Source organism: Hippopotamus amphibius, chromosome X (genome assembly GCF_030028045.1).
Source record: "Hippopotamus amphibius kiboko isolate mHipAmp2 chromosome X, mHipAmp2.hap2, whole genome shotgun sequence".
NCBI classification, from domain to species: Eukaryota; Metazoa; Chordata; class Mammalia; order Artiodactyla; family Hippopotamidae; genus Hippopotamus; species Hippopotamus amphibius.
Genome location: NC_080203.1, coordinates 121036030 through 121058741, shown reverse-complemented (window position 1 = coordinate 121058741; position 22712 = coordinate 121036030). Strand labels below are relative to the sequence as shown.

Sequence of the window (22712 nt, the reverse complement as noted above, 5' to 3'; positions counted from 1 at the left end):
TTGAAATACAGAACCTCAAAAACTTGTCAGCTAGGCTGATACATTCAGCCAGCAAAATTAAATGGTCTGCTGTTCTCAGACTCCCACTACATCTTTAGCGCTGCAGGTCTGCCTTCTGTCTTCTGCAGTGCACGTGTAACACGCTTTCTAGTTGATTTTTTTTTTTACGTGGATGATCTGACAGTGTAGAGGAGTAAGGACGTGATAAAAAGATAGAAAGTGCTGAAAATAGTTTTCATTTATCTACTTCCTACAGTCCATATTGGGGTGGGGGTTCATTTGTCTCTTTCCCATTTAATTTTCCTTTTTTTCTTCTCTAGAGTTAGAGAATCTCTTCTAATTTCTTTTAAGAACATTCACTGATAATGACTGAAGTATTCTGGAGAGTTAGGTGTACCTCTCAGACAGTCTTAGAATATTTTTTAAATTAATTTTTATTGCAGTATAATTGATTTGCAATGTTGTGTTAGTTTCTGCTGTAGAGCAAAGTGAATCAATCATACATATACACATATCCACTCTTTTAGATTCTTTTCCCATATAGGCCATTACAGAGTACTGAGTACAGTTCCCTGTGCTACACAGTAGGGCGTTATTAGTTATCTATTTTATATATAGTAGTGTATATATGTCAATCCCAGTCTCCCAATTTATCCCTTCCCCTAGTTCTAAATAATAATCTTCATTGCCTCCATCATGTTTTCTTTATTCTTGATAGTAATTAATTGATAACATTTTTCTTTGGAGTTTAGACTCTGTAACTCACCTCTTCTCTCTGTATTTTATCTTTTGAAAATGAAGCCTCATTTTATTTTCCATAACTCAGCAAGAATACTTGCCATTTGTAGTCCTCTGACTATACTTTGTGTGTGTCTTGTTTCTGTGGTTTCTTTCATGAAATGTTACAGGACTAAAGGTAATTGAAGTGCATTCGCTTTCCTCCACATCAAATAAATGCTTTACAATATACCTCAGCAATTCTGCTTATAGATGGCTCTTTGATTTGTCAGTTCTTGTTTTTTGTCTTGAAACAGCAGAAGATGATTTACTTCATACAGTAAGTTGAAGGTTTCTTTACTTACAAGACTATAAATTATCAGTAATGTTGATAGTGCATTGCAATTTTAGAAGTGGTTCTAGATTTAGCATAGTTCTAAGTTGTTTAGGCTGAGTAGAAAATTTTCCAATGATATTGTTCAACTTAATAAAATAACAGTACTTTGCAGGTAATTTGTCATCAGAACTGGCAAGACTACAATATTGCTTGCTTTAAAAGTGTTTTATTTACTTTAATAAAAATATTGCTCTTAAAATGCTAACGACATTTCATGAATCTATTATTCCTGTGGGTCTTGACATAAATTACTTGTCTCATTTGGGGAATTTCTTTAAGCACAGGCTCATAATTGAGATGATAAATCCCACTTTCTCAAGGTATTAGCCTTCTTATTTCTGTCATCTGTTGTGTTAAATGAATCTTATTATTTAATTACTAATAATAGTTTTCTTTTATTACATGGCTACTATGCATCAGAGGCTCTACTTATGTAACCTTGAATCCTCACCTGTAAGTAGGTAGTATTAGTCGCTCTTAGTGAGTGAGAAAAGAGATTTAAAGAGGTTAAGTAACTTGCTCATGGTCACATAATTAATAAAGGTTGACCCAGATGTGTTAGTATTCTCAGAAGAATAGACAGAAGGGTCCAGGTAGAGGAAGGGTTTGTGCCAACAAGCATTGCACTCAGCCTGATTGTTCATCATTTTAATTGGTCTTGGATTATTGAAATAGTTATTTCATCTTCTAAGAAGGACATATTAAAGTGTAGAAACTAAAAGAAAATTCACTTTTGATTTTAAAAATTACTAGGTTATGTTAGATTACGTTAACATAGTCATGCATATGTTTGCATAATTCAAAATAGATAATAGACAGTATTAAAATTCAGAATGTGCATGGGTTTATTTAAAATATGGAATCCTGTGTCTATGATTAAGTAAAGTGGGAATTATTTCAAGGAAAATGATGATACCATGCTGAACAGCAGGCACTACGGTCACCAGGAAGGTGTCTAGTTTTCCCACGTACTCTGTTGTGAATGGGGAGAGGGCCCTTCAGTCAGGCTAGAGCAGAGCTCCTCCTCAGAAGCTGATTAGGAGACCTTTGATATAAACTTTGTTTCCTCATTCATATAATGAATGGGTAGGGTTTATTCTAGCTTTAATGTTCTCTGATTCCCTGAAGAAGGTGGTAGTTTGTATTTCAGAGGGCCTTAGGTATCATTTGTATGGAATTAGAAACACACGTAATTGAAACGGGGAGGGGGGTGGTGGTGGGATGAATTGGGAGATTGGGATTGACATATATACATTAATATGTATACAATAGATGACTAATAAGAAAAAAAATCAGGTTGTACACTTTATATGCAGTTTATTGTATGTCAATTATATCTCAGTAAAACTCTTTTTAAAAGAAAAAAACCACAGGTAATTAAGTTAGTACTGTGGAACTGTAATGTACAATGTACTGTGGCTAATCCACATACAGATAGTAATTGACAGTAATATTGTTTACAAGTTCATTCTCTGTCAGTTACTGTTATAAATATGCATAGTTAATTATTTAAGAATTGTTAGAATGGTTTATCCCAAGCCCAATTCTTTTCCCTGTGTCTTTCTTTTAGAAATGTGGATCGTTATTCTCTCTCAGTTGACAGAAAAGAGCTGAAATGCCAATACAGGATATAGGTATCTAGTTTCTAGGAAATTATGATTTATCTAAGGGAAACAGTATGCAAACAGTAAATGTGTGAGTATGTAATGAATGTCATGTAAGTGCTCTATGTAAGAATTTATAGACTAGCCTTTTGAATTTTTATCATGTGAATCTATTAGTTAATCGTAACTAAAAAAGAACATAGAGTTTATAGAGAACAACTTCTAGCTAGGCTGAACAGAGAGGAAGTTATAATTTACTTGATTTAAAAAAAAATGATGGCTAATATTTCAGTTGGCAAAGACTGGGGCCGGGGTGGGGAAATGATTGGAACAAAGGCATAGAAGTGGGAAAGTGAAAAGGTGTGTTCTAGGTGTTGATTAGTAGGTGTAGTTGGTTTGGAGCCAAGGATTCTTATAGTGGAGAAGTGGGTGATTGTCAAAAATTATAGTTAAATTCACAGGAAAGCAATTGCCAAAGGTTATAGTTAATTTCAGATTAAATAACATAACTGCCCTGAGCCTAAATTTTCCCCTCTGTAAAATAACATCAGATGAGATGATCTCTAACCTACTTAATAGGTGTCTAGTAGGTATTTGTTGAATGAGTAAGTGAGTAAGCAAATGAATGAGTGAAAGAGATGTCTTTAGCTATTTTCCTTGACATTAGTGCCTTAGAAATTTGGAATTTTAGTAGGCAGTGGGAAATTAACAATTTTTGACAGTAAAATGATACAACTTTAGTCTAAAAAGAATAAGTCATGGTCTTTACCTATAAATAATGGTTATGTGTTTTAAAATTTGTTTCTTTCTATAGGAGTCAGTGGATCCCTGCCTAGGCTATGAATTGTCAGGACACTTTTTATTTTTTTAAGACTCTTTTCTTTCCTTCTTTCTTTCCTTCCTTCTTTCCTTCCTTCCTTCTTTCTTTCTTTCATTCTTTCTTTCCCTTCCTTCCTTCCTTTCTTTCTTTCTTTTTTGTTTTTAATTAATTTATTTTTTGGCTGCGCCACCGGCATGAGGGATCGTAGTTCCCCGATGAGGGATTGAACCTGTGCTCCGTGCATTGGGAGCGTGGAGTCTTAACCACTGGATTGCCAGGGAAGTCCCTGTCAGGGCGCTTTTAAGACTTAAAATATTAAGTCTTAAACGTATTAAGTATTTTTGTATAAAAATATTTTTTAAGCTCTTTATTGGAATATAATTGCTTTACACTCTTGTACCAGCTTATGAAGTACACCAAAGTGAATCAGCTGTATTTATACACATATCCCCATATCCCCTCCCTCCCGCGACTCCCCCTCCATCCTCCCTGTCCTGGCCCTCTAAGGCATCACCCATCATCGAGTTGATCTCCCTTTGTTATTCAGCAACTTCCCACTAGCTATCTGTTTTACAGTTGGTAGTATATATATGTCTATGCTACTCTCTCACTTTGTCTCAGCTTCCCCTTCGCCCCCCCGCCCCCCCAACCCCGTGTCCTCCAGTCCATTCTCTGCATCTGCATCCTTATTCTTGTCCTGTCACTGGGTTCATCAGTACCATTTTTTTTTTATAAAAATATTTTTAAAGTGAATGTAAGAGTTTAGAAACTTTTATAGCAATTTAACATTTTTACTGTATTTTACAATATAATTTACATGGGATTGGAAAAAAAAAACCTAGAGTTTTATTGTAAATAGTTCGAGAATCCTTGGTCCAAGTGATTCCAAAGTTTTTGGCTTTGGGTAGATGAAATGCCATGACTACATGAACTGATTTCTTTCCAAAGCATCTTTTCTAAGGATTCTGAATGTGATTATAATGTATTCATCTGAAAAGCAATTTCATAATGGAGCCTGAGAATACCCATAGAGCAGGTTATATTCTTGATGAAGCTGCCTTAAGTTGGGAATTAAGTTAAATCTTGAGATTCTTATATTCTCAATTTGTATGACTTATATTCCTTACTGTTGACCTGAAGTTCAACTTTATTCATTAAACTATACATGGATATCTCTGTATTTTGCAGTATAAAACTTCCCATAATAAATGACAGTTAAATAAGACCCCATGATTGTCGATCATGTAATATTGTTTTCCATATGTTCCTCTATATTCCCAGTTTCAATTTTTAGTGCCCTGATACTCCTAGTAGTCAAGGCAGAAATTTTATAATCATCTAGACTTCCCATTTCTCATTCATCAACTATTTTTATATTGGCACTGTGTCTTTTGAGTACACCTCCTAAATATCTCAAATCTATCCACCTTTCTCTCCTCACTGCTGCTTTATTTGAGATTTTCATCATTTTGTGCTTGGCCTCCATCAATCAGTAGCTTTCTGATTAGTGTCTCTGTCCTAACTAACCCTCTTCCTGCCTCCATGGTGTTTTTCTGAGACGTAATACTAAGTACTCATCTAAAAAGCTTCTCTTAATTTACTGTTGTCAGTGGCAGTAGCCTTCAAATGTCTTGTGTGGCAGTTGAATCCTTTCTTAAAATATAGGGAAATATACCTGTGGCATGGCGTACAAGGCCTTTAACAATTTAGTCCCTGCTTCATTCTTGTCATTCCTGGACCTGTGCCCTAGATTTCAGAGAAGTTGAATGACTTGGGTTCTACAAACACTCCTTGTTTTGGGTTTTTTGTTTTTGTTTTTGGAGGGGACGGAGGGCGCTATTTTAGCAAGAACTTTTCCCTGAATGCCTTTACCCTTTTGTCTGTCTGATAGTCTGTTCTTGTCTGAAGAGTGTCACCTGAATCTCCTGAGTGATAAAAGTGTCTTTTGTATGCTAATGGATGACTTCTGGTAGAGGCCCCTATATGACATCTGGATGAGGCCTGGTCACCCGTAGGACTAGCCATGATTAGAAGGTTAAAACTATTAGCCCCCGCGTCCTACCCCCTACCTCTGGGGAGAAAAAGGGGCCAGAGATTGAGTTCAATTACCAGTGGCCAGTGATTCAATCAACCATGCCTACATAATAAAACCTCTATGAAAACCCCTGAACAACAGGCTTTGGGAAGCTTCTGGGTTGGTGAACACGTTGAAATGCTGGGAGGTGCTGGGAAGATGATATACTCTAGGAGGGCATGGAAGATCTTCGATTTGGCTGTTCCTGAGTTGTATCCTTTATAATAAACCAGTAATGGTAAGTAAAGCATTTTCTTGAGTTTTGTTAGTCTAGGGAATTATCAAACCCGAGGAAGGGTTTGTGGGAACCCCCAATTTTTTTAGCCAAGTCAGACAGAAGTGCAGGTAGCCTCAGGACCCGGGACTTGTGACTGGCATCTACAGTGAGGGAAGTCTGTGGGACTGAGCCCTTAAACCTGTGGAGTCTGATGTTAACTCTGGGTAGTTGGTATTAGAGTAGATTGTAGGACGCCCAGGAGTTAGAGATTCAGTGTTGGAAAAGATGCCACATATTTGGTGTCAGGGCAACTTAACCTCAGTTTACAAATGGAAACAAACCAAAGCTTCAAGAGACTGCTCAGCTTAATATTAAGTTAGTATGTGGGAGAGCTATAGCTCAAAAGTCCTCTTACCCATATCTTCTTTTGTTTTTAATTGTAATTTCCGTGAGGGAAAGAACCTATCTTTTTTTTTCTTTTAACATATTAAATTTTTAATTTTTATTATTTATTAGTCATGTGTTCAAATCTCTTGAACTTAATTGAACGCTTTCATCAATTAATGGCCTTGATAAAATTACTTGTAATTTTGACTGTTATTTGGTCAAAGTAATGTTACTTATCCTTCTAAAGTTATTAGGACAAACAGCTGGGGAAGTGCAAGATCTTTAGCTTGATTTTTTTTTTTTTGAGTTCCTTCTATATTTTAAATAGGACACAAATATCTCTGTAAATAAAAATAACTTCCTCCCAACCCATTTGGAAAATATCCCAGACTTCCTCTTCATGCCTTGCAAAGTTGCTGCTGTCTAGTCTTTATTACTGTTTGTTTTTTCCCTTTAAAATAAGTGACCCTCCCAGGAATAGCTTAATCACCAGATGTTTGGCCACCAGTATTCTGCTTACTCTGGTTTTATAGTTTTTCTGAAATAGGCTGAAAGGTAATCACTCCATTCCTTCCCTTGTTCTAAAATGATTTTACTCAGTTGCTCTTGAAACTTACGTTGGTAAGTGATTTGGAACCAAAATGAAAAGAGAGAGGGTAGGATATATATATATTTTATACTGGTCCTTTATGAATTGACATTTATTAATTGAGAATTTTGACACTCATTTTCCGTTTGAGAGATTCTGAGTGTTTAGAAATGAAATTGTGGGACTTGCAACATAGGATCCTTATTTTTTAACTGACAAAATGAAAGTTGTCAAGGTCAACTATAAAGCTGATACTTTGCCATGGTGAGAGAAACCTAGGATTTAGAGTCTTTCTGATGTAATTTTCAGTCTACGAGGAATCCAGAGACTTGATAACATCAGTTTGTGACATCATTAATTTTGTTTAGCCTGGAAGCAGCCTTTGTGAATTTTCCAGATTATTGACAGTGTTGAAATCAGTTGATGTCTTCAGGACCAATAAACTCTACCATGTACTTTTATCTTTTTCAATTAGGAGATTTTTCAAACTTTCCCAAAATAGCAATAACCTCCTTTTTCAAGTATATCATATATAGAATCAGTATACAAAACAGATATAAGTGGTAATTAATTAGAAGACAACTTTAAGTATAATTTTGATTTATTGGAAAATAAATCATTGAGAAAATTCAAATTTGTGAAATGCTGTATTAGAGTATTTCACTTCCGTTTCTAGCTTAAAATAACTGAGTGGATGTACCATAATTCATTTAATCAGAACCCTGTTGAGGTTTAGGTTGTTTCCATTCTTTTGCTTTTACACACAATGCTGCAGTGAATAATATATGCTTATTGTGTGTGTGTGTATGTGTGTTTTCTGAGGATAAATTCCTAGAAGTGCAATTGCTATGTCATTAGAATGTGTTTTTTTTTAGTTTTGAAAGATATTATCAAATTGGCCTCCAAAAAATTGTATGTATGTATGTATGTATGTATCTATCTATCTACACACATTCCCACCAGCAATATATGAGCAAGCTTAATTCCCTCATGCTCTCATCAACATGGTATGTTAGTTTTAGTCTTTGCTAATCTGAAAAATTGTATCTCAGTATAGTTTTAATCTTCAGTTTTTATTATATGTAAAGTTGAGTAACCTTTTATATGTTTCAGAGCCATTTTTGTTTCCTCTTCTGTGAATTATTTGTTCTTATCACTTTGCCCATTTTAAAAATTGGATTTCTGCCCCTCTTATCGAGCAATAGGAACCTTTTATGTTTTAGGGTTTTACCTTTTTGTGATGTAAGCTGCAGATTCTTTTCCTCATTTTTAAATTTCTCTTTTCCTTTTGGTTTTTGCCTTTCTCTATTTTATGGATATGTAAACTCAAACTTAACATGCCTAAAGTGGAATCCTGAATTTCTTCCTTTCCCTTAACTTGCTTCTATTCCAGTTTTCTTCACATCAAGAAGCAGCAACCTCCATCTACTCATAGCCCAAGACCCAAACCAAGAAGTTATCATTAATTTCTCTTTCCCTCACTTCCCATCTCTAATCCATACCCAACTGTATTGGCTTCACCTCCAAAAATATCCTAAATCTTTCCATTTCTCTTCATGTGTACCAATTTAGTCCATCCTGCCCTTATCCATTCACCTGGGTGGTTGCAATGGCTTCCTAGTTGTTATACTCCCAAACTGATAGCTCCCCTTCCAGGCTCAGAGCCATTCTCTACTCTGTAGCTTGTGTGATCTTTTCAAAATGCAAGTCATCTGATTGTCATACCACCCCCTGAACCCACCTCCCATTCTTGTTTAAAACCCTCCAGTGGTTCTTTTTGTCTCAAAACAATTGCTTTTTTTTTTTTCAGCCTCACCTTGTACTGGGTTATTAACCACCTAACCCTTGCCACCTTTGAGTCTCTTGTGTTTGCCATGTTGCCTCCTGACTTGGCACTTTTGCATAAATCATTTTCTCCTGATGCATCCTTCCTCCTCTGTAAGTTTATGTCTAATTGTCCTACAGATCTTACTCACTGAAAGCTTTGAAAAAGCCAACCCTCCCTCCTTAGGTGGAAAACCTCTGTACAAGCCCTTGTAGAGCCTTTTATCTCTTTTTCATAGCACTTACATTTGCAGTTTTATACTTATTGTGTGATTCTTTGATAAACTCCATGAGATAAGGGGTTTTGTTTATTTCCTTTACTGATATGTTCCCAGTGTCTGTCATAGTGACTGGTATATAGTTAACTCTCAAGACATATTTATTGAATGATTGCTTACTTTTAAGTTCTCAGGTGTGGAGTTTTAAAGAATGTACTGGTTTACTCTTTCTGAAAATATGTGACTACATTTGCTCTAGGCCAGTCTTTGTTCCCATCTTCTTTTCCCTATGGCTTTCCCAAGACCACTGAGATTTAGCAATCTCATCTCCAAAGTCTTAAAGTATTTCAGGTATGAAATGTATCTAGGCCAATGGTCTTGAATTCATTTGAAGCCTATAGGTGTTCTTCAACAGTCTTGGCCTTCAGTTCCTTCTCTTTTTTTTTCCATCTGAAGGTTAGTGTTTTGCTTTTTGTTTGGTTGGTAGGGTATTTTTTGTTTTGGGGGTTTTGTTTTGTTTTTGTTTTTTTGTTTGTTTTTTTTGAGTAGAGGACAATAACTTAGACCACATTTTCTTTCTTTTTCTTTTTTTAAATTTATTTTTATTTATTGGCTGCTTTGGGTCTTTGTTGTTGCAGGCAGGCTCTCTGTAGTTGCAGAGAGTGGAGGCTACTCTTCATTGTGGTTGTGTGGGCTTCTCATTGTGGTAGCTTCTCTTGTTTCAGAGCACAGGCTCTAGGTGCATGGGCTTCAGTAATTGCAGAGTGTGGGCTCATTACTTGTGGTTCAAGGGCTCTAGAGCACAGGCTCAGTAGTTGTGATGCATGGGTTTAGTTGCTCCGCAACATATAGGATCTTCCCGCATCAGGGATTGAACCCGTGTCCCCTGCGTTGGCAGGTGGATTCTTAACCAGTGTGCTACCTGGGAAGCCCTAGACCACATTTTCTGATCCACGTCAACCCAGAAAAATCTAGGTGGTTCCCAACTTATGTAAGTTTGTTCTAAATTCAGTTACTTAGAATTTGGAGATCAGAACAAATTATCCCATAGAAACCATGATAAAACTGATACATTTTCATGCAAGTGCTTTCAAAACCTTTTAAACCAATAGTGTAACTTAAATAGTACAATGTTAGCGTGAACTCTGAATTTCTCTGATCCCAGTTTAGTTCTCTTTTGCAATCTGAACCTTGAGGCCCTCAGATTCTCAGGAAGGGCTGGGAGTTTAGTAGGGTTGGCAGTGCTGGGAGAAATATCAGGTAACTGGGTAGGAGATACATTGACTTAGTACTGGATTTCCTACCTTGTGGAAGGATTCTAAGGGTAAAGTATGGGGAGGCAAGCTACGTTTCACAGTTAGAAATTTTTTTAAAATTTATTTTTATTTATTTACTTATTGGAATATAGTTGCTTTACACTGCTATGTCAGTTTCTGCTGTACAGCAGAGTGAATCAGCCATACGTGTACATATATCCCCTCTTTTTTGGATTTCCCTCCCATTTAAAAAGATCACCACATACAGCCACTATGGAAAACAATTTGGAGGTTCCTTAAAAAACTACAAATAGAACTTCCATATGATCCAGTCATCCCACTCCTGGGCATATACCCAAAGAAAACCATAATCCCAAAAGAAACTTGTACCATCATGTTTATTGCAGCACTATTTACAATAGCCAGGACATGGAAGCAACCTAAATGCCCATCAACAAATGAATGGATACAGAAGATGTGGCATATATATACAATGGAATATTACTCAGCTATAAAAAGGGATGAGATGGAGCTATATGTAATGAGGTGGATAGAACTACAATCTGTCATACAGAGTGAAGTAAGTCAGAAAGAGAAGGACAAATATTGTATGCTAACTCACATATACGGAATCTAAAAATGGTACTGATGAACTCAGTGACAAGAACAAGGACGCAGATACAGAGAATGGACTGGAGAACTCGAGGTATGGGAGGGGGCGGGGGGTGAAGGGGAAACTGAGGCGAAGCGAGAGAGTAGCACAGACATATATATACTACCAACTGTAAAATAGTCAGTGGGAAGTTGTTGTATAACAAAGGGAGTCCAACTCGAGGATGGAAGATGCCTTAGAGGACTGGGGCGGGGATGGTGGGGGGGACTCGAGGGTGGGGGGGTCAAGGAAGGGAGGGAATACGGGGATATGTGTATAAAAACAGATGATTGAACCTGGTGTACCCCCCAAAAAAAAAAATTTAAAAAATAAATAAATAAAAAAGATCACCACAGAGCAGCGAGTAGAGTTCCCTGTGCTATACAGTAGGTTCTCATTAGTTATCTTTTTTATACATAGTAGTGTATATATGTCAATCCCAATCTATCAGTTCATTCCACCCCGCCCCGTTCCCCCTTGGTATCCATACATTTGTTCAGAGTTTGAAATTTTTATGCTGTTAAACTGTGTGTCTATTACTCATGATAGTCAAGTATCAGTTTGATTTAATGGGAACTGAATTATAGAGAATGGATTGATGACTCAAATTACTCCTCACCATTGGGGGAATAAAACAAAATGAAGATCCTATTAATTATGTCAGGTGGTCCCATCTAGGACGAAAACTAAGTAAGAATGAGGAGTGTATTATCTCCTCACTTATAGTCAACGTGGAGAATTCTCTACAGGAGACTAGGATGTTTTTTCATAAGGCTGTGCTTTCCACGGAAATGATTTCTTTTCATACATGGATCACGAGTTTTAAGATGCTTTCAAACCATTTGAACTCTCTTATTATAGCAGAAGTTTTGTCGTGTGCCAAATTCATTCCTATCCAATTTCAGTGACAAAATGGCTCTCTCATTTGTATGTATAAAAACAATGCCAGAAACAAAAACAAAACTCATGATTCAACTGATTTTGTACTTTCTTTGGGAAGAAGAAAAGACCCATTGAGATGAAGATTATAATTTCAGCAACAAAGGAAACATTCAAGGCTCAGGCAGCTCTTAAATTCAATACTAATAATAAATGAAATAAATTATAAGCCTTACATTTCTGTCAGTTCTTGTAGGTACCTGCTTGCCAACGCAGAGACAAGATTACTTAATTCTAGATGGCTTTCTTAGTGCCAGACAAATCACTTTAAAAAGCATTCTGTTATTTGTTTACAAAGTTAATGGTTAGTAATCAAAAACTCAAATGATTTTTGAGAGATTCTTGTAATCTTTTTGTTGGAAAGGACCTTAGAGGACATCTAATTTGGTACATGACTCTTTTCTACCACGGCCAGGCCAGACTGCTTCCAGCGGCCTCTTCCTGCCCCCTGCAGGTCCCCTTCTAGTCTGCTGTGCTTTGGATCACAGATCTCTGTTCCTTGAATTTATCAAGCTCTCTAAGACTCTGTGCTGCCTTGAATGCTGTTCTCACATCCCTGTTCCCATGGTGTGCATCTTTACATTAAACAGATTTCAAATTTTACCTCCTCAGACAGGCATTTCCCAGACTACCTTATCTACCTACTCCCCTCGCCCCCCCCTTCAGTCTCCAAAGCTCTCTATCATAAGACTGTTTTCTTTCCTTCATAATGATTGTCACTGTCTGGAATGATCATGTTTGTTTGTTTATTGTCTGTCTCCCCTCATTGGCTCCATGAGAACAGGGACTGTGTCTGTGTTGTTCACTACTGTATCCCGAAGCATCTATGGTGGGCTGGTCCACTGTAGGTATCTGAAAGATATTTATAGAATGAATGAGTAACCATCGATGGTTCACCATTATCCAAATCACTACTGAGCTGACATCTGTCTCCTTTTCGCTTCTACCACTGATCTTAGTTATTCCCCCTGAAATAACCCAAATCACCTGCTCTACTTCCTCTTTTTCAAACAATCTTCACACATTGGGATGCCAGTCATCTCTCATTGAAGCCTATCTTGCCCAGTTTCCTCACCAGCTCATCTTCTGGCATGGTTTTGGAGTGTGGTTATCATCCAGGTTATCCATCACTGGGAGTTTTTGGTTTTGTTGTTGATACCCAGCACTAGACATACAGCATTATGTGGAGTCTGGAGAGAGAGTTCAGTTAAACTTTTTTGGTTAATGTAATATTGAAATGTAATCTTTGATGAAAATTATCTTTTGCCTCCATGTAAATGACCACGGAACTGTTTATGTATGATGTCATTATCAGAATTACTCTTTGACTTCTTAAAAACTTGTTTTATTGTGGAATATAGCAACATAGAAATATATAAAACATAAATTTATACTCTAATGTGTGTCTATTTAACTATCGCTCAAGTCAATAAATAGAACATTACCAGTGCCGCAGAAAGCCCTCCTATGTATCTCTTATCAATCTCAACTCCTCCCTAGAGATAATTAATATCTTCATTTTTAAAAGAAACACTTCCTTGGTCACTTATTTTTTTAATAGATTTACCACTTATATATGCATACCTAGACAATATAGTTTGTAATTCAGCTTTGCCTGCTTTAAAACTGTATGTAAATGAAATGATACTGTTTTATTAGTTTTCTGTTGTTTGTGATGAATTACCATGAGCTTAGTGGCTGAAAACAGCACCCATGTATTAGCTCTGAGCTCTGTAGGTCAGAAGTCTGACACGATGTGGGTAGGTTCTCTGCTCAGGATACATAAAGCTGGAATTCAGCTTGTTGACTAGGCTGAGTTCTTTTTTGTCCTTGATTAGTTCCAAAGCTGATTTCCGAGATCCAGCTCTTTTGATCTCTTTATTTTTGTGTGTTTTCTATTTCATGAATTTCTGCTCTTATTTCTTTCTTTATATTTTCTTTGGATTTATTTTGCTGTTCTTTTTTTTAAAACCTCTTGAGATTATAAAGAAGATGTGGCATATATATACAATGGAATATTACTCAGCTATAAAAAGGAATGAGATGGAGCTATATGTAATGAGGTGGATAGACCTAGAGTCTGTCATACAGAGTGAAGTAAGTCAGAAAAAGACAAATATCGTATGCTAACTCATGTATACGGAATCTAAAAATGGTACTGATGAACTCAGTGACAAGACAAGAACAAGGTTGCAGATGCAGAGAATGGACTGGAGAACTCGAGGTTTGGGGGTGGTGGGGGGTGAAGGGAAAGCTGAGACGAAGTGAGAGAGTAGCATAGACATATATATACTACCAACTGTAAAATAGATAGCCAGTGGGAAGTTGCTGTATAACAAAGGGAGATCAACTCAAGGATGGATGATGCCTTAGAGGACTGGGATGGGGAGGGTGGGGGGGAGTCGAGGGAGGGAGGGAATATGGGGATATGTATATAAAAACAGATGATTGAACTTGGTGTACCTCAAAAAGAAAAATAAATAAATAAATAAAATGGAAAATAAAAACCTCTTGAGATTGATGCTTAGTTTATTTTTTAATATTTTGTGATATATGCATATATGATGCTTTCAATTCCCTCCCTAAGCATTGTTTTAGCTTCTTCCCATGATTTTGTATTTTTGTTTTTTAAAATGTTATGATTTCTTCTTTTTTTTTAATTAATTAATTAATTTATTTATTTATTGGCCATGTTGGGTCTTTTTTTGCTGTGCACGGGCTTTCTTTAGTTGCAATGAGTGGGGGCTACTCTTCGTTGTGGTGCACGGGCTCCTCATTGCCGTGGCTTCTCCTGCTGTGGAGCATGGGCTCTAGGCACGTGGGCTTCAGTAGTTGCAGCACATGGGCTCAATAGTTGTGGCGCACGGGCTTAGTTGCTCCGCGGCATGTGGGATCTTCCTGGAGCAGGGATCGAACCCGTGTCCCCTGCATTGGCAGGCGACTCCCAACCACTGCACCACCTAGTAAGCCCCAAAATGTTATGATTTCTTCTTTGATTAACTTATGGATTATTTTAAGAATGTATATTAATTTCTATACGTGAATATTTCCTAGTTATTTCTTTTGTGACTAATTTCTCACATACTTGCATTGTGGAGAGAGAACATCCTTGGACTAAAATCCTTGTAATTTGTTTTGAGTTGCATTATGGCCTAGCACATTATCAGTTTTTGTAAGTGTTCTGTGTGTGCTTGGGTTAAAAAAGATACTCTGAAGTTCTTTGCTATTTTATATTTTCATTTGTTCAAGTTTTAAAAATGTTTAAAATCTTCTGTATCGTGACACTTTTTCTCTTTATACTGTCTGTTGAGTTCCCTTGCTGGTATTGTATTTTCCAGTTCTGGAATTCTAATGTATTTTTCCAACTTGTTCTTCTGCCATTTGGACCTTCCAGTTGTGTCAAAATATTCAACTCTTGGGTTTTTATTAATTCAACCCTATGGTTGTCTTATAGGCTACTTCTGATCATTCTGATATTGTAAGTCTTTCTGATATTATAAGTCATTTTCTGTTTTGGTCATTTCTGTTAGTTCTTGCTAATGATATCTTATTACTTTGTGTACCTGGTTATCTTTGATTATGTACTGTGCAATGTAAACAAGAAATTATTTGTAGCAATATTGTGATGCCTGGGTTGATGTTACCTTCCTGCAGACTCCCATCCCCGCCCCCCACCGCCTGCTGCTGCCCCTTTCAACCAGACAACTGTTGGCACTAACAATCTGAATGTGGGACCACCTCAATCCAAGGTACACTTAGAGGTTTATTTAGGTTACTCAGGTGACATAAAGCTATAATTCAGGTCTGTCCTGGGACTGATTTCTTTCTGGTTTCCTTTATCCTAGGAGTATAGCTCTTTGGGGTTTCAGCTTCAAGTAAGTGGTGCTTATCGTACTTCCTTCTTTTGAAACACTTGCCTTTGACCTTTTTGCCCCTGGATTTATAAGGGTTTCAAGAGCAAGTTGTTTTTCTCCCATTTTTTCTGAATCTTCCTTCAAGTGTCTATGAGCTAAAACTGTTTTGGGTGATTTGGATTACCTCTCTATTCTTTTGCCTTGATTTCAGCCAGGTAATTCTTCATAATCTTGTTAAGTCTTTGGGGGTTTTTAGGCTGCTCTTTAAAAGTATTCCCTCCAGCATTTGTATTTGTCCTCAAAGGGACATTTCATCCAAGTTATTTACTTACTTGAAGCTGAAGTGTCTGAGTCTTTATGCCTTAAAAAAATTAACCAGCGTTATTCATGTAAAGTTGTAGTTAAATCCAATTTGGCATAAAATTTTTTCCTCAGTATGAATACTGGTAGTTAAAAGACTGTTCTTGACACCTATGTTATATATTTATTCACACATTTAATTTCTGATTCCCAGTTTGCATTACTCAGTTTTGATTTCCACAGAGAATAGGTGGGACCAAATGTTCTTTATATATACTTACATACAGAAATTTGGGGGTGCTGAGTCTTCTTAGTAGGAATGATTTAATTTTTATCTCTAGTTTCCTTTGAAATGAGCCATACCATTATTGACAGAGAGTGGAATATTTAAATGTTTCCTGGCTGTTCTTCCAAATCAGCCATAGAAAATAAAAGAATGATTAATTCTCAGAAACACTCTGAGCATCTTTTACCTGGAATGTGACTGACTTAGATGTTCAGATGGCTGGCTCCTTCTGGTTATTGGGATTTCCCCTCAAACCTTTTTAGAGAGGGCTCTCTTGAGTAATCACTTCTTTTTTCTCCCTTTATAACATGTATCAGTATCTGATAATAATCTTGCATTTTTTCCTTCCGCAGTAAAATGTGAAGCTCCATGAGGGCAAGGACCTTGCCTATCTTGTTCACCACTGTCTCTTGTGTCTTATCTACCCATTCTCTGAATCATGTTAGGCAGTCAGTAATTTTTTCTTTAATAAATGAATGAATAGAACAAATGTTTATTTCTTTTGAAATTGTGACATCATTTTCTCTAAATGTTACAGTCATCCTTTAAAAATTTGTGATTCCATTGAATTAAAGTTGTTTTCTAAAATAAGTATAGTCTGCTTTCTCTTGCCTTTTTTCAAAAACATTTTTTGGTAACTATTGAGTGAAAAATCAAACAGTAAGAATCTGACCTAAAGTAAATGTTAGAGTGACAAATATTTAGCATTAGGGACAACTGTGACTTTGTTATATATTGAGCTGGAAGGAGGTCAGTGTAGCTGGAGTGGAGCAAGCCAAGGGAGGGAAGAGTCAGAGATGATATCAGAGGAGAGGAGGTTAAGACCTGGTGGCTTATGTGGACTTTGACTTTCACTGTTAATGATATGGGAGACCACTGGAGGGTTTTGAGCAGAGAAGCGACATGGAGGTGAGTGTGGAGCTATAAGGATTTTAAAGTATGGTCTACTTCTGAGCTCTCATGTCAGTTCCACTGGCTAATTTGTCTCTCTGTGCCAAGACCACCCTGTCTTAATTTTTATAGCTCAATTCTAACCCTCAGTATATTTAATAGAGAGCATCTTGCCAGATCCTCCCCTCAAAGCTGAGCCTTCTTATTTTTCTTATTCTGGTCGGTGTTGGCTGAACTTGGAATTCTGCTTTTCCATATATATTTTAGAATCAGCGTATCGTAATTCCTCAGAAAACCCTCTTGGGATTCTGATTGGAATTGCATTGACTCTATAGATTAATGTGGAGATAATTGATATTTGTACAGTATTGAATTTTCCTAGCCTTAAAATTGGGATAAGTTCATTGATATAGGTCACCTTTAATGCCTTTGAATAAAGTTTACATACACACACACACACACACACACGTGTGATTTATATATATGTTTATGTATATATGTGTGTGTGTATATATATTTGAATAGAGGTCTTGAGTATCTTTTATGTTAATTCCTAAGTGCCCTTTTTTGTTGTTACTGTAAGGAGGGTTTTTAAAAATTCCATTTTCTGTTTCTTATTGATGTTTACAAATACAGTTGATATTTGTATATTGAGCTTATATTTAGCTACCTTGTTAACACTTATAATTCTAATGATTTGTAGATTCCTTTGAATTGTCTATGTAGACAATATCTGTAAATTCTTTTATGCTTCCCTCTTTCCAGTCCTATATAGTTTATTAGTTTATTTTTTCTCATTTTACTGAGCTGTCTGGAACCCACCAAGATAATGTTTAATGGTAATGTTAATAAATATTAATAGTAGGACTTCTTGTCACATTCTTAATTTTTAAAGGGACTATATCTAAATATTTCACATTTAAGAATGATATGGTAGGTTCTTGCCAAATACTTTTATCAAGATATGAACATTTAAAAAGCATTTAATTATAGACATATTACTCTTTAGAAAGTTTACATTCCTACCATTAGTGTACAAAACGGTACACTTTTTCATGTCAGTACTTTACACCACATGGGGTGCTCATATTTTTTAAAAGTTTCAAATTTCATAGGCAGCAAAGAAAATGTCTTTACTGGTTTAGATTTATTATTTCCTTTTAAACCAATATCTTATGTTGATACAGCTGTTCTTCTTAAAGATAGAAGATAGGATAGGTTTTTTTGAAATGAAAGAACGTATTTCGAAATAATTTCAGATTTAAAGTTGCAGAGATGCTCTAAAGAATTTCTTCTTTCATACACCCTTGACCCAGATTCCCTAAATGTTAATATTTTACCATATTTGCTTTATCATTCTCTCTCTTTCTCTTCCTCCATACACACATACATATTTTTTTCTGAACAGTTTAAGTTGCAAACTTTATTTCTAAAAACTTTGGTATTCTTTTTTTCTTTCTGGTTACGCTTGTTATTAGACTGTCTTATTCTAGAGATCTGAGCTGTGCCTTATTTATTTATTTTATCAAAATATAATTGACAGATAACATAGGTTTCAAGTGTACAACATAATGATTTGATATTTGTATGTATTGCAAAATGATCACCACAATAAGTCGTTAACATCCATCATCACACATAGTTACATATTTTTTTCTTGTGATGAGAACTTTTGAGATTTATTCTCTTAGCAACTTTCAAATATACAGTACAGTATTATTAATTATAGTAACCATGCTGTACATTGCATCCCTAGGACTTGTTCATTTTATAACTAGAAGTTTCTATCTTTTGAACACCTTCACCCATCTTGTCATTTCTTAAAACGAGAGCATTGTTTTATGTAACCATCTTACTATTGTCAATACAAAAAAAATGTCATTGATACAATATTATTATCTAATGTGTAGACATTTAAATTTTATCAGTTACCCTTTATAGCAAGAAAATTTTTTTCCTGTCTAGGATCCAATCCAGGATCATGCATTATATTTAGTTATCATGAATCTTAATCTTCTTTTCTGGAATACTCAGTTGTTCCTTGTCTTTCATGATGTAGACATTTTTAAAGAATACAGGTTAGTTATTGAGTAGAATGTCCCTTAGTTTGGGCTTTGTTGTTGCCTATGGTTAGATTCATGCTTTACGTTTTTGGAGAAATATGTGTGTGTATGTATATTTATGTAAATATATTTACATATTTATATCTATTTCTATGTAAGAACTGACCTTATATGGTTAACTCTTAATTCCAAGCTTTTCCCCCTTTTCATATTTGTAACTTCCATTTATGAGAATGAGACCAAAACCCACATTATACACAGTATATTTACTTACTTTCTCAATCCTAGAATATACATAAAGAAGTTTCATATCTCTGTGTAAAAACAAATAACTGAGTATAATATTTGTTTATATTTCTTTTTGTCTTTAGCTCAAGGAGAATATGTAGTTAAAATGCTGTTTTCAAAAGATACCTGGGGTTAATTCTTTTCCCCCAACCTCCTTCAGTGTAGTTATGTTATTCATTTCAAATACAGTTAGATTTTTTTTCATTTGTGTTTCATTTTGGGTTCTTCCCTCCTATCATTATTATTATTAGTAGTAGTAGTACATGAAACACTAATGTGGTTTTAAGAGAACTGTACAAAAAGATTGATTAGGTTATTAAAGTACTGAGCAATAAAACTTATGACTTTTAATTGTGTTTGTTCTTTCAGGGAATCATTTAATACTTCACTTTAGGACAAGTATGTGAAAGTTCCTGCCAACCTGTGAGAATTTCTTCCTTCGGACGTTTTTTGTTCTACTTACTGTACAACTTTCTTTAGAAGTTCTTTTTTGATGCCATGTTCTGTGGCTTGCATCAGAAGAGGAGTTTGTCTTCATGAAGATTCCTAACATTGGTAATGTGATGAATAAATTTGAGATCCTTGGGGTTGTAGGTGAAGGTAAGTTTAACATTCCTTGAATTTTTGAGCAATGTACAATTATATCTACCACCAAAAAAGTTATTAATTCAGATTCTGTTAACTTTTATCAATTTGCATATGTGCCTAAGAGTAAAATATTAAAATAAAATTACTCTTAAACTATTTGGGTCTTATTCTCCAATTGAAAGTTAATAACAGTTAAATATCCTTTAAAGTTTAAAAAATCAGGAATTTCTTAAGTCTGCCTTCATTTCATTCTTTTCGTTAGCAATTGTGGTTTCTTTAGTCTACGTTTTTTAGTTACATTTAATTTTTATGTCAGCTAGGCTTATTTTGACTAACTTAAAATTTGTATAAGTTACATTTTACTTAATACATGATAAATAAATGAATAAATAACTACTATTTGTCTTTGAGAATAACAAACCACATTTTATAAATTCTGAGCCACACAATTTGGTCATATTTTAACATCTCTGAAATCAGACATGTGTTATAATCAGTAGCATGTCATAGTTTAATTGGCAGCTCTTTTTCTTTCCTAGTAGTACATGAAATAATGCTTATAATCAGTGACATCATCAATTTGATGAAATATGGTAATTCATTTTCATAAGTCTTCCTGATTTTTCCTTCTTAGTAAGTTTTGTTCTTGACTTAAAGATAACCTTGTGGAAATTTTGATAAATGATTCTGTTAACAGAGTATAAGCGATTATAATTATGGTTTCTTAGCATTTATATCTTTAAAGCAAATACTACAAAAACTTGATATTTCATAATTTTCAAGTATATTTTGAATTTCAAAAGAAGTTTTAAAATTTACCTGTGTCAACAGCATAGTTGTTCTGGATTTTAATATTAAGTTAAATCCTTTTCAAATAAATAGAAACAATTAAAATATTGTCTAATCATTGGGTGTTTGCTTCAAGGTCTGAAGTTTGAAACCATATAAAAAGAATGGATCCTTCTTCCTTCACTAATGAATTCCTTTTCCTCTTTTTCATTGATATTAATTATGTAGATGAAATTCATTCACAATGTCTTAGCCACTATTAATTTTATAATACCTGCTTTATTTATTGTTTTTATTTTTGTTTTTTCAGAAGTTTTATAGAGACATGCTGTAAAACTACTCTCTGGAGAAGTTTTACAGCATAGGTTTTACAGCTCCTTGGGTGTAACAGGGTTGGAGTTTTCCAGATTCTGGGCCTAAGTTTTTCTGGATCATAACCTTTTTTTTCTTAGTATACCCATAGGTGATCTTCTTCTCAGGGATCGGCTTAGATTAACTAAAACTACCAGACTGTTATATAAATCAGAATATGTCAGTTTTAACTTGTAGTCAGAACCATCGTTGCTATATGTTTTTTTTTTTTCTTTGTAAACTACCTCAGATGCTTTTTGGCTATGAAATACATATACATTAAGGAAATTAAAAACTGCCAAGCAAACTATACATCCCTGCAGTTTAAACAGTGCATTTTCACCCCATAGAAAAACTAGCATGGGCAGTTAAATGAGGCTTGGATGATTGCCTGGTGATTGTGGAGTTGAGTTGGCTGGCTGTAATGGCTGGTTTCATCCTAACTGTGATAATAAGATTCATCCATCTCTACCAAGTGAGGGAGACTTATTCTGGTTCCCCAGGCTCTGTTGGAGACACATTTCCCAATTTCATCTCCCTGAAGTCCTCTTCTCAGAGATGGACGCAAGCTTTGCCTGTCTGTAAATGTCAATCGTTTCTACAAACTTCAGTTATCATATATTACATTTTGATTCTCCTAATTAGATTTTTTCACATTATAACTTTTACTTCAATTTCCTTGCTGTCAACTCTGTGTTTTGCCTCTAAGGAAGTGTATTATTGGCTAGTTAATAGCATAAGTAACCCAAAAGGTAACGATATATCTCATTTGAAATATATCAAAGAAAGTGGGAGCGCTTGGATATAAATGGCTGGAGATCCTTGGACTACTTGTGTTGGTGGCATTGAATTTAGTATTTATGGCAGAAATGTAGCAACTCCTACTAGTTATTCATTAGAGTGCTGTGGTGAGGCCTGTACTATTTTTCCAGTCAGGGAAGACATTCCAGTATCCTAGAAGAAAATTTAAATGTCTCCTAGAACAGAGAACATATTTGGTAGGCTCCATGCTCGAGCCTACCTTTGTGAAACCATTAGCTCTTAAGGTTTGAATTCCCTAGAATCTTTTGCGGTAATTTTAATTTACTCTTAAGGTTCTTATGTCCAGATCTTGTCTCTAGAAGTTTTTAAGCTTAAGTTTAAAAATGTCTCAAGTGAAATTTTCTTTAAAAAGGGAAACATTTAAAAATACATACTTGTTGGGGAAAGTATTCATGTTCTCTTTGTATATGGCTCATTGCATCAGCACTGCAGAATATTAGCATTTTAGAAATCATTAGTATACCATATATTGATAACCAATGTAAATATAATAGAACTTGATTTCTCCAAGAGGTGTAATTTGTTTATGTGCCCCTAATTGTTTATTTTTGTTATAGGAGCCTATGGAGTTGTACTTAAATGCAGACACAAGGCAAGTACATGGTTTTTAAAAAGAAAATATCTATATATGTTTAACTGTATTGAAACTAATGTAGTGTTCTATGCATGTGGGCATATAATTAAAACTGTCTGGCTATGATGATGATGATGATGCTTAATGAAGGAGAATTAATATGGGAACCCTGAAAGAAGAGACTACTTTGGGTAAGCTTTATCACGGTTAGG

The 22712-nt window shown here is 35.3% G+C and overlaps 1 protein-coding gene across 1 annotated transcript in view; it reads left to right on the top strand.

Moving 5' to 3' along the window:
• Positions 1-22712, top strand: part of CDKL5 (cyclin dependent kinase like 5) — a 173552-nt gene that overhangs the window by 34745 nt on the left and 116095 nt on the right. The window contains exons 2-4 of the mRNA XM_057719028.1: positions 15349-15443; positions 19746-19976; positions 22484-22518. Coding sequence (XP_057575011.1) covers positions 19913-19976; positions 22484-22518 — 99 coding nt within the window. The 5' untranslated portion in view covers positions 15349-15443; positions 19746-19912. The remainder of the gene's footprint in view (positions 1-15348; positions 15444-19745; positions 19977-22483; positions 22519-22712) is intronic.